At 44.6% G+C, this 13337-nt stretch overlaps 1 protein-coding gene across 1 annotated transcript; it reads left to right on the top strand.

Annotated features, from left to right (window-relative positions):
• Positions 1-2611: 2611 nt before the first annotated feature.
• Positions 2612-12866, top strand: narfl (nuclear prelamin A recognition factor-like; the record flags this gene model as incomplete). The annotated part of the gene is made up of 11 exons (XM_080724181.1): positions 2612-2677; positions 3640-3732; positions 4956-5099; positions 6140-6272; positions 7034-7168; positions 8126-8244; positions 8616-8745; positions 8847-8919; positions 11009-11146; positions 11646-11803; positions 12399-12866. 11 exons carry the CDS (start codon positions 2612-2614, stop codon positions 12638-12640), a joined length of 1431 nt encoding a protein of 476 aa, XP_080580307.1. The 3' UTR covers positions 12641-12866.
• Between the last annotated feature and the right edge of the window lie 471 nt (positions 12867-13337).

Raw genomic sequence — 13337 nt, 5'->3', positions numbered from 1 at the left:
AGAAATGAAAACTCTTCCTGAAATCCAAGACTCTCTTCCCAAAACGAAGTGTGTGATAGAGGCTGGCAACGCCAGGCAAAAACCTCAGTAAAACTATGGCTAGCCCTAAACTTATTCCCAACCTTAACACAAAACGTAGTCCTAACCTTAACCGCTGGGGGCGAGTGTGTTTTGGGGCGAGCATTCCAGACTTCCAGTTCGCACGACTACAGGTCTGGACTCGGGTCTGAACATAACGGTCTTACCTCTGTGCCACTGAGGCCGTAGTGCAGCTGGGCTGCTCTCTCCAGGTAGGTGACCAGCGTGGCCTCCTGTTCCTGGGAGAAGACCTGCGTGTGGCTCCGGTACCCGATGCTGGGCAGCTGGGTGGCGCCCAGCGCCTCCAGGGCACGCTTCTTCTTCAGGAACCTCCTCAGGGTCATGTGGCAGACGCCAAACGCCCGGGACACCGCCTTCACGCTGTCCCCACGCTCCACCTCCTCCGAGGCCCGGGCCAGGACCTCCGCCGAGACGCTGCCTCTCGTCGTCGTCCTGGGTCTTGTTCGCGGCATTTCTGTTTGAAAAGAAACATTCTGCTAAAAGGATGCCTGGCTAAAGAGTCATTCCCCCGGGCAAGACATTTGTTATCTTTATCTTTATCCTGCCTGGTGTGAATGACCCTTAATAAGCCAAATATGCCTTAATACATTATAATTGGAATTGCCCCTTTTAACTACAATGTAAATATAAATATGTTACGTATTCTATAAATAGCAAATCTTTCACTCAATAGGGGAAATGCTTGTCGCAAGTTGATGATGCCATATTTGTCGATGTGTGGTCTATCAAGTGCTTTTTTTATGCTCATATTAACCTTATATAAGTATTAAGTTGTGTTTTATTTTCACATGCATTGCAGGAATTATTATCTATTATTACTATTATTATTATTATGGAGATCTCTGTAGGACCTGGTTTGACCATCTGTTTGCCTGTGCCCATTTATGCCCATATATGGAGTTTGCGACCTGGCCAACTCGGGAACGATGTAAATAGGGAATGAATGCCCCACCCTTTAATGCAAACCCCATTATATGGAGATCTCTGTATCTGTCTGTGTCCCTTTTATGCCCATATACTCTATCTGTGTCCATATTTTATGCCCATATGCCCATATATGGAGATCTCTGTATCTGCCCATATGCCCATATATGGAGATCTCAGTCTGTGTCCCTTTTATGCCCATATATCTGCGTCCATTTTATGCCCATATGCCCATATATGGAGATCTCTGTATCTGCCCATATGCCCATTCTCTGTATCAGTCTGTGTCCCTTTTATGCCCATATACGGAGATATCTGTCATGGAGATCTCAGTCTGTGTCCCTTTTATGCCCATATATCTGTCTGTGTCCCTTTTATGTCCATATACAGAGATATCTGTCGGGTCGAGGCGCCCATATACGGAGATATCTGTCATGGAGATCTCAGTCTGTGTCCCTTTTATGCCCATATATCTGTCTGTGTCCCTTTTATGCCCATATACGGAGATATCTGTCGGGTCGAGGCTAGGCCCCTGTATCTGCCTGCAGTGATGTCACAATGACTCAGCGCTTGCGCCCGGCACTGCAGTGATGTCACAATGAGTCAGCGATTGCGCCGATTTTGCGCCGATTTCCGCATAAGGAGATTCCGAACGTTTCGCGCCGGTTAGGGAAAACCGCGCGTCGGGTCGGGTCGAGGCCCGGCACTGCACTCCGTGCCGCGGCGGGGAACGCGCGTGCCGAATCTGAAGCCGGTGGGACGAACGGTTCTCGAGATACGCGGATTACAAACACACACGCAGAGACTTCTCGCATTTATAGATAGATATTATGGAATGTATTAGATGTGTTTGCTTGTTTGTTCTTTAAAAATAAAATGATATATTTTCCATCTTTTGAAATACTGAATATACTTAATTTTTTGTCGGAAAATAAATTTAGATTTTTACTTGAGTAGTGACTAGTGACCCATAAAAATTGGTCAGAGACCCACAAACAGGTCCTGACCCACTGTTTTGGAACCAGTGCTCTAGTCCAGTGGTTCTCAAAGTGGATTCCAGGGACTCTTCTTTGGGTACCTTAGGGGGGTCTACTCTAAATTAATTGACCCATACAAGTCTGTAACTCTGAGTGTACAAATGGAACCAGTTCATTTGGTTCCATTTGTACACTGTGAGAGTTAAGGGGAGACCATGACATTTTAAAAGTTTGAGAACCACTGCTCTAGCCTCTAGTCTAAAGGCTCGGCACAACCTACCCCCCGTGATCACGTTTCTTTGTCAAACACAATATAGGGCTTGCCTTTTCATGCCGACAGCCAAACCTTACATGAGATAACAGCGGACAGACAGAAGATTAAAACGATGCATATTGTGAGCGTTTGACGCCTAAATTCAAACCGCTAGTTGAACATTTGCGTTCATTCGTTTTTATTTTCTTTACCTGCGTCTTGCAGAGGTTAGCAGCAGCAGGGAAGGAAGTGAACTCTGCTTTGCAGCACACGGGTTTACGGCTCTATATGTATAGTTTTACGACACCAAGTGTAAACAAACAAGACTACACGTTACTTTCCGGCAGTAGTGCTGAACATGGCGTCTAGGTTCAGCAGTGTGTTGCAGCTGACCGACCTGGATGATTTCATCACTCCTTCTCAGGTCAGAGACACCAGTAACTGTTTATGAATGGAATTATATTTATTAACAACAGCATCAGTCTTCCTTCAGAGTCACTGTCATCTCCATTCATCACGTTTCAGCGACGATCGGTCAAAATGTAGATCACCAGACCAGATAACTTCTCTATCTATTCTAGCTACTACTGACCTTACCTTTAACGTTGAGTAACTATTGATTGTGTATTTGGCCAGAGGACACCCATGTGTGCCAGGCAGGGAGTCAGGGACCCCCATAATTTGACTTCATTTGAAGAAAATATCCCCCCTCAAGAACCCCATTTATGATTTTGTTACTGTCGTTTATTTTGTATTGTAAAGTGTTTTTAACATATTAATTGTTGCTTGTGAGAGGAACCACAAAGGAAATTATAAGTCTTTAAGGACTTTATCGTTGTTTATCCTTGAACTGATGCAACATTGCATTTCCAATAAATCTAATCCAAATAATGGATACCTTTATACTGAGACAATGTTTTAACGTTAAGGGTTGGATAGGCCAGTAGTTCTCGACCCACGTGATTTTTGGGGGCAGTGAAGTGACAATTTAAGGACTTATGAGACCTTTTTAATACCATTATACTGCATCAAAATTCAAAATTAATCAACAAACTGCACTATAAAAACTTGACAAACATTGGCCAAATTGTCAAACTAGCTGATCTACAAGCTTGTAGATCTGCTATTTTCACAATTTTGTCTGTGGAACCGAGTCAAACTAATGTAATGCCTATCAACTCCTGCATTCCAAGTGCTTGTCAGGGTGGGGGGTCCCCAGTTCAACTTCAAATATGATTATTTTAGGGGGTCCCAGCCTGAAAGGTTAGGGTTAGGTTAGGTCATATTCATTGAAACATCTGTAAAACCAATAAACCATAAATCTATAGTCAAACCTAAATCATAAATGCCATATTTAAGTTTGTGTTCTCTGTGTCTTCCTCGTAGGAATGTGTTAAACCTGTTAAATTAGAGAAGAAAGCTGGAAAATCTGTGGCCAAGATTCAGATAGAAGATGGAAACTACTTCCAAGTGGAACAGGTGGGTTAGTGTGTTTATGATCTATAACCTAAGGATCACTGAATTCATCATTTGAAAAACTGTAGCATAACTGTAACTATCTGTTGATGAGCTCGCAATGGCCATTGTGAGCTCGTAGAAATTCTTTATACGTTGCTTTAGAAGTTTAGAAGTTTCTCACAGTTGTGAGCTTGATACCTCTCTCTCTCTCTCTCTATCTCTCTCTCTCTCTCTCTCTCTCTCTCTCTCTCTATATATATATATATATATATATATATATATATATATATGTATTTAATGATGCAATGTGACATAGCTCTGTTTACACTGCTGCACCCCCTCCAACTGTATATATGTATATGTTTCACAGTTTTTATTTTATTTTGACACTTGCTTTGACAATGTAATTGTATGCTTTCTCATGCCAATAAAGCTAATTTGAATTGAATCCTGCGATATAAAGACAGACAGTGAGCAAGAGTTATTTCTACTCACTGCCTGGCGTAAACTGGCTTCCATAGACTGTGTTGAGTCACTGGACAAAAACATAAATAAATGGTAAAAGTAACATGCATTTGGGCTGAAGCAGTATGTGTGACTCATGTCATGTTGGCCTGTGGTTGTGGTGGTGTCTCTGTGATGGGAGCTACAGTAGTGTGACTGTATGTATGACTCATGTTGGTGGTGTCTCTGTGACGGAAGCTACCAGGGTTCCCACGGTCATGAAATTCCTGGAAATATTTTGAAAATAGAAAAATATTTTTCCAGTACCGGAAAAGTTTTGGTTATTGATTTTGTTAATACCTCTAAAATGAGAAATTAAACATGGGCCAAATTGTCAAATATATAGAGGCAGACATTGTGAAAATAGCCGATCTACATGCTCACAACGCCTCGCGTAGAACCGTGTTCTCAACTCTTACTGCTTGTCAGGGTGCCGGCCGGGTCCCCAGTTAAAACATGATTATTTCGGCGGTCACGGCCTGAAAAGTTGAGAACCACTGCCATACACTACCTTTCTTTGGGCATTGCGCATAGGAGTAAGCGACCTGTTATTGAGCTGAATTATTGTTATATAGTCCTGGAAATTGGGTTAAATATTCTGGAAAGGTTTTGGAAAAGTTTGGGAAATTAATTGGTAAAAATGTGTGGGAACCTTGAGCTACTGTAGTGTGACTGTATGACTCATGTTGGTTGTGTAGGATGGAACCAGAGTGACTGTATGACTCATGTTGGTTGTGTAGGACGGTACCAGGCAGAAGCTGGAGAAAGCAAAGATCACCCTGAACGACTGTCTGGCCTGCAGTGGCTGCGTCACCTCCGCTGAGAGCGTCCTGATCGCCCAGCAGAGCCACGAGGAGATCCTCAGGGTGCTGCTCAACAACAAGGTATAGTCCCAAATAATACACAAAATGTAGTAAACATTGTCAATGTGCTCTTGGGAAGATAGCTGACTTTCTTGACATTTGTATCGGCAGTTAAGATTTTTTTTTATCACTTTAAAGGTGTAATAATCATCATAATCATTGCTATATACTATGAGTGTTTGTTCAGTAACGGGTCCACCCATCTCCACAGCTCTTAAATAAACAGAAAATATATTTTCCGGTGGGTTTCAAAATTCAAAATCAGGAGAGAGTAGTATCCAATCCATTCATCAGCTTAATTTTTATAACCAAAGAAAATCACTGTCCCTACCTTTAAACCATGTGTCCCCATTCCATGCATGTTGTTATAGGTGAGCATTTTCAGTTTTTAAAAGTAAAAAAAATAAGAAAACATCTCACAAATAGCAGATCTATGGGGCTGTTAAGTCTGACATCATTTTGTAGGCAGAGGAGAAATTCTGCCCCCAAAAAAGCGAATCTTTTTACTATTTTTACTATTTGCTATTTTTTCTTCTCTTTGTTGTTGAAAGGAAAGTGGTAGAATTATACTTTAGTCGTTATTTTTGTCTCGGATCTGTTGAAATAGCGAGGGACAGATATTGACAATAAATCTGCTAGGAGGTGTGACTACAAAATGATGTCACGGCTTAAAAGCCCCATAAGCTTGTTGAGATGAGTCTGGCTCTAGTAATGTATGGCTAAACATGATGTGTTTCTTTTGAGAGTGAATTTGCATGTTTCTGTGCCCTTGTGCCTCTCAGTCCTCCCAGCTGGCCACAGTTTCAGACCAGAAGGTGGTGTCTCTGTATTTATCTCATTGTGCCTCTCTCTCCTCCTAGCTGGCCAAGGCCTCAGACCAGAAGGTGGTGTCTCTGTATTTATCTCATTGTGTCTCTCTCCTCCTAGCTGGCCAAGGCCTCAGACCAGAAGGTGGTGTCTCTGTATTTATCTCATTGTGTCTCTCTCCTCCCAGCTGGCCACAGCCTCAGACCAGAAGGTGGTGTCTCTGTATTTATCTCATTGTGTTTCTCTCCTCCCAGCTGGCCACAGCCTCAGACCAGAAGGTGGTGGTGGTGTCTGTGTCTCCTCAGTCCAGAGCCTCTCTGGCTGCTCACTACGGCCTCAGCAGCAGTGAGACGGGCAGGAGGCTGGCTTCCTTCCTCAAAGGCCTGGGTGGGTGCAAATCATTAGAGCATGATACAGTTGGGGGGGATGCGCAATCAATCGCTCATCATGTCGGTATACGAGCGACGCATCCTCGCCGGCCCGTGAGCTATGTAGATCGGCTGTTTCCACTATTTGTATTATGTAATTTATTTGTATATTTAGGGTCTTTTGTCATATCTGCCATGTGCAATTTCAAAGCCTAAAAGTCAAACAAATGTAATCTGTATTAACATAATGTTCCATTGTTAAAGGAGTAGTTCACCCCCAAAATGACTTTTTTTCTATTGATTACTCACGCAATGGAGAGTAGAGTTCAATAATATTTTTAGTTTTTTGTCGCATTCCTAAGACAAAAATGTGATGACAATAAATTTACCCCCATTCGTTCCGGATGGGGACCCGTTTCGAAACGGGTCACAATCCGGAATCAATGGGGGTAAATTTACTCGAATAAAATAATTGTCTTAGGAATGTGACAAAAAACCAAAACATATTATTGAACTCTACTCTCCATAGCAGGAGTAATCAATAGAAAAAAAGTCATTTTGGGGGTGAACTACTCCTTTAAGGAACAACAGCGCTATTACATCGTTAATCACAGTTATTTGCGTGACAAATTAATGGTCAAGTAAAATGTCATAATTGTGACTGAGAAAGGCTTGTTTCATTGGTTTTGAACTACTGAACGTCACATGAATGCTTTTGGAAGCTTTGCTGTAAGGAGATAATATTAATGACAGCGGTTTAACGGGACGCTCCCGTTCCAGGCGTCCGCCACGTGTTTGACACGGGCTTCAGTCGCACCTTCAGCCTGCTGGAGAGCCAGAGAGAGTTCATCCAGCGCTTCCACAGCAAGGAGCAGGACAAGAAGGCCCTGCCCATGCTCACCTCTGCCTGCCCAGGTACTCCACATGGACACTTAGGTTTCATCCTGGTAAACCCATTTAGGCCTAGAATTATTGAATGTTCTAACCAGTGAAAAATAGAGTGCTGCGCTGCGAGATTGTAGATCTGCTATTTTTGAAAAATCGTGGAAATTAAAGAATTTTGACCCGATTCTATAAGTGTCTTTTGAATTCTTCTAAGGTTTTTTTCTTTTTTTTAAACCTATGTTTCTATTTCAGCAATCTGGCCAGCCATCGTCAAAGAAAAGGTCCATTTCACTTAACTGGAGCTCAGTTAGTCAGACTACTATGTCAGTGGTTCTCAAACCTTTTCATGTGAAGAACCCCCAAAATGATATTTATTTGGCCACGGACCCCCATCTCAAAATATCTAGTTCCAGGGACCACCCAGAAGCAAAATTTGAGTTACAAACGTTTGCTTTGAAAATACATATATTCAAAGAGTTGCACACGTTTTCACAACTTTTTCGGCACTCTGTGCCGCGCTGTGAGCATGTATATCTGCTATTTGTCACTGGTTAAAGCATTCAATAACTCTAGGCCTAAATGGGTTTTAAACTAGTTAGTTCTCACACATAAAGGACCTTATTGTAGCGTGACCGCGAGGCAACAAACCGCGAGGCGAACCCGGGCCGTTACTACTATAACAGGGCGTGTGTACGTTAACCAGTCAGCCAAAGAGCCAGGCTCGCTGGCGGGTGGCAACGCAGCACCCTAGGAGCCTACATTATCACAACACAGAAGCGTTTGAGTCAGTGGCCAGATTTCTAGACAACAAACAACTCAAGTGCATGTTTTGTTGAACATTTTCTCATTGTGTGTGTGTGTGTGTGTGTGTGTGTGTGTGTGTGTGTGTGTGTGTGTGTGTGTGTGTGTGTGTGTGTGTGTGTGTGTGTGTGTGTGTGTGTGTGTGTGTGTGTGTGTGTGTGTGTGTGTGTGTGTGTGTGTTCTCAGGTTGGATCTGCTACGCTGAGAAGACCCACGGTGACTTCATCCTGCCGTACATCAGCTCCACCCGCTCCCCACAGCAGATGATGGGTTCTCTGGTTAAAGACTATTTCGCGACACAGCAGGTAGGCGAGATGTCACGACCCGTTTTGCCGTAGTTTGTGTACGAGTTAGGATGTTTAAGTGTGCCTTGTATACATTGTGGCTTTTATAGATACTGAGTACTGTGTATTCAAAAGAGCATTCCACCAGAGTCAGAGAATATATTGTATTTATTTTTAGCTGCGACCTTGCAGCTCGTATAAGTCTCTAGTCGGTCAGTCTCTGTCCAAAACTATTTGGAGCACAAAGCGAGAGCTTGTGGCAGCTTCTTATCACGCTTACATGCTTTGTTTTAGTTTTACTTTAATACTCATACCTACAGAGTTCTCCTCAGTGTGTTTGTCTGGGATGAGGTGATGAGCTTGACCGTGTTGTGTGTGTGTGTGTTGCCCAGGGGTTGAACCCAGAGCAGATCTACCACGTGACGGTGATGCCCTGCTATGACAAGAAGCTGGAAGCCTCCAGGCCAGACTTCTTTCTGGAGGAAGAGGAGACGCGTGAGGTGGACTGTGTCATCACCTCAGGTACGAGGAGGTCGACCAGCGTCGCAGAGAACTCCATCCAAAAACGATCATATTTCAGTCCAAAACCGTTCAAAATCCAATCTTTCTGTGTCGCCTTTTAGGTGAGGTTCTAAAGTTACTGGAGGAGAAGAAAACCTCTCTTATGGACGTGGAGCCGGCGCCGCTCGATGAAATGTAAGTGTTGTGATAGACCGTTTATTTGGGATTAATTTAATCTTTCACTAAACAAAGCATTGTAATGTATGTGCAGTAGCGATGTGTTTCCCCCACCCCAGCCAATGCTATGTAGCCAAATAAATAAAAGAATGTAGCACTTGAAAGCACATTAGAACCATAACAAGGTATCTACAGGTGGTCTTTTATTTAATTTTCTTATTTAACCTTTATGTAACCAGGCAGGTGATTCATTTACTGCCAGCTTTATTCAGTTCAAATTGCGCCGGTTTTCTTAACTTTTAACGTGGGCACGTGCGTGTTCATCGTGCACGATCGTGCACAGTTCTTGCACGACGCGTGTGCACGCTGTTTGACGTTCAGAAACCCAAAGAAACGCATGCAAAACGGAGTTAGCCCAGTTTACAATGTAACCAAACAGTAAGAAACAACGAGTAGAGAAACAGCTTGTTACGACCGCTTCCAGGCGTTTTCCAGGTTACCGGCCTAATCCAGAAGTATAACAAACTGGGCACTGCTGGGCCGCGAAACCGCGATCGGATTTCAGGATAAAAAATACAAAAGGCGTTTTTTGGCAACCAACGCCATTGTTAAAAAAGGTGTTTTTGGCAGTAAAAACAAATGACTGCCTGGCATAAGGTTTGGCTTCTTGAGGGAGAGGTGGTGTTAGTGGAGGGCTAACATGTAAAAATATTGGCTGTGCTCCAGGTTCAGTAACATGTGGGTTAGTGGGGTCTAACATGTAACCATGGCTGTTGTTGTCCAGCTTCAGTAACATGTGGGTTAGTGGGGTCTAACATGTAACCATGGCTGTGCTCCAGCTTCAGTAACATGTGGGTTAGTGGGGGTCTAACATGTAACCATGGCTGTGCTCCAGCTTCAGTAACATGTGGGTTAGTGGGGTCTAACATGTAAAAACATGGTTGTGCTGCTGTGCTCCAGCTTCAGTAACATGTGGGTTAGTGGGGTCTAACATGTAACCATGGCTGTGCTCCTGTGCTCCAGCTTCAGTAACATGTGGGTTAGTGGGGTCTAACATGTAACCATGGTTGTGCTCCTGTTGTCCAGCTTCAGTAACATGTGGGTTAGTGGGGTCTAACATGTAACCATGGCTGTGCTCCAGCTTCAGTAACATGTGGGTTAGTGGGGTCTAACATGTAACCATGGCTGTTGTTGTCCAGCTTCAGTAACATGTGGGTTAGTGGGGGTCTAACATGTAAAAACATGGTTGTGCTGCTGTGCTCCAGCTTCAGTAACATGTGGGTTAGTGGGGTCTAACATGTAACTATGGCTGTGCTCCTGTTGTCCAGTTTCCTTAACATGTGATAAATAAATAAAATAAATGGTGCATTTATATAGCGCTTTTATCCAAAGCGCTTTACAATGTGCATTACATTCACCCATTCACACACACATTCATACACCGGTGGCGGTGGAAACCATGCAAGGCACCAATCAGCTCACCGGGAGCAACTTGGGGTTCAGTGTCTTGCCCAAGGACACTTCGACATGTAGACAGGAGAAGCTGGGATTTGAACCACCGACCCATGGATCATTGGCCAACCCACTCTACCTCCTGAGCTACAGCCGCCCCCATGTGGGTTAGTGGGGTCTAACATGTAACCATGGCTGTGCTCCTGTGCTCCAGCTTCAGTAACATGTGGGTTAGTGGGGTCTAACATGTAACCATGGCTGTGCTGCTGTGCTCCAGCTTCAGTAACATGTGGGTTAGTGGGGTCTAACATGTAACCATGGCTGTGCTCCTGTGCTCCAGCTTCAGTAACATGTGGGTTAGTGGGGTCTAACATGTAACCATGGCTGTGCTGCTGTGCTCCAGCTTCAGTAACATGTGGGTTAGTGGGGTCTAACATGTAACCATGGCTGTGCTCCTGTGCTCCAGCTTCAGTAACATGTGGGTTAGTGGGGTCTAACATGTAACCATGGCTGTGCTCCTGTTGTCCAGCTTCAGTAACATGTGGGTTAGTGGGGTCTAACATGTAACCATGGCTGTGCTCCTGTGCTCCAGCTTCAGTAACATGTGGGTTAGTGGGGTCTAACATGTAACCATGGCTGTGCTGCTGTGCTCCAGCTTCAGTAACATGTGCGGTGAGGAGCTGCTGAGCCATGAGGGCAGCAGTTCGGGGGGATACCTCCACCACGTCTTCACCCACGCCGCCAAGCAGCTGTTTGGACTGGAGGTCCGGGAGCTCACCTACAAGACCATCAAGTAAGTCTGAGCAGCACACCTGCCCACCAGAAGCACATCCTGACGGACTGTTACTTAAAACCACTTCTCAAATCTTTGCTTCTGGGGGTCCCTGGAACAAGAATATTTAGAGATGGTGGGGGTCCACGGCCAAATATATATCATTTAGGGGGTCCTTGACATGAAAAAGTTTGAGCTCCACTTTTATAACAACACAACGTTTTTTGTCCTTCAGAAAACTGTTAGGATTTAGAAGACATTTTAATAATCAGAATATTCAGAATGCAGAATATTCGCCCCGTGACAGGGACACTACTGGTTGTGTTTAAGCCACGAATGCGTTGCGTACTGTACACACGTACTGTAAATAAGCGTTGAGCTTCGGCCTATGCCTTTATGATCAGCCAGTACTTGTAGGATTGCAACGTGGAATGTTTTGTGATGATGTTTGATAAGGATCGAAATAAACGAATAAAACGAGTAATGGGGACGTTTCGCTTCATTTCTCCTCCCCCCACAGAAACAAAGACTTCCAGGAGGTGACGCTGGAGCGGGACGGAGAGGTGCTGCTGCGCTTTGCGTCGGCGTACGGCTTCCGCAACATCCAGAACCTGGTGCTGAAGCTGAAGAGGGGCAAGTCACCCTACCACTTCGTAGAGGTCATGGCCTGTCCCTCAGGTGAGGAGAACAAGACGTACTGTACTGTGGGCTTAATTCATAACGCATAATTCAAATATGATCTTCATAGAACAGGGTACCGCAGCACGTGGTCAGTAATCTTTCACACGCACGCACAGGTACGGTACAGATGTGCACGCTAGTACGCGTGTCCCCCACGATTCATGAGCCAAGTAAATGGTAACCTCGAATGTCAACTTTGCACAACTTTACAAGTGAAGTGCAGTAGGGCTGTCGCTAGTAGCCTATCTGCGCGCAACAATGCCTCAGCCACTATCGAAAGAGAAATTAGACATTCGTCCGCTCACATCGCGTTGAGAGCTTGTAGTTCGGCTATTTTCACTACTTCTTAATTATTATTGTACTTAAACTATGGAATCTCTTAGATGTGTTTGTTTTGTTTGTTTTGAAAATGCATAAAATTCTTAGTTTATGGGGAAGGGGAAAGATTTAGATATTATTAATATTTTTTTTTGGTAGGAAAAGAAGATGGGATTTTTACTCGAGACGTGACCCATAAAGATTGGTCCGTGACCCACAAATGGGAAACAGTGTACTACTAAGAGGTGTAACGTTGGGCTCTTCTTCTTCCCAGGCATGGTGAACGGCGGTGGTCAGGTGAAGCCTCCGGCCAGTCAGAACAGCAAGGAGCTGGTCCTGGAGGTGGAGCGGCTGTACCAGGCGGAGCGCCCCCTGGTGCCCGAGGAGGACCAGCGCGTGGCGGCGCTGTACGCCTCCTGGCTCCACAGCGTGGGCGAGGACAAGGCCAGGGATCTGCTGCACACGCGCTACCACGCCGTGGAGAAGATGACCAACGGACTCACCGCCAAGTGGTAGACAAGGAACTACGGGCTGGGAATCTGGAGGAGCCAGATAGGACATTGAGTGACCTGGAATGGAAGGGTTTCCAGGAACCAGGTTTTGTCACACTGTCCAAGGCTGGTTATGTGGACTTCACGTCCGCTATCGACCGATTTCTCAGAGCCACATGGCAGCGCTCTGGAAATAGGTCTGTACAATTACTTATCCCATATAGAACGGGTACACAGTATGTGTATTATTATTTTATGCTTTAACTATTGACAAATAGCAGATCTACAAGCTTGCAGCGCGGCACTCGGTGCCGCGTTGTGAGCTTGTATATCTGCTATTTTTCAGTGGTTAAAGCATTCAATAATTCTAGGCCTAAATGGGTTAAACAGTTTACAGTTTAGGCCTTTAGCAGACGCTTTTATCGCTGGTATAACTCTGAGAGTGTACAAATGGAACCCTTACGGGGCCATTTGGTTCCATCTGTACACTCAGAGTTACAAGACCCATTAACACATCGGATGCCCACGTGGTGTCTACAAGTCAATTTCTTTGATGTCGTTGGAGGCCCACGACGCGTTTGACGCGTTGTACAGTAAACTATACTGTACTGTAGCTACTGCACTTGGCTACCGCGCCGCGGTGATGAAACAAACTCCATTTCCCAACATGCAGCGCGCAATTACGTCACCCGGACGTGCTGTGTGTCTCGTTGACTTCCTGT

Source organism: Nannobrachium achirus (assembly GCF_963921795.1).
Source record: "Nannobrachium achirus genome assembly, chromosome: 4".
NCBI lineage: Eukaryota > Metazoa > Chordata > Actinopteri > Myctophiformes > Myctophidae > Nannobrachium > Nannobrachium achirus.
The sequence above is the reverse complement of the archived record's forward strand: the minus strand, read 5'-3'. Positions and strand labels throughout refer to the sequence as shown.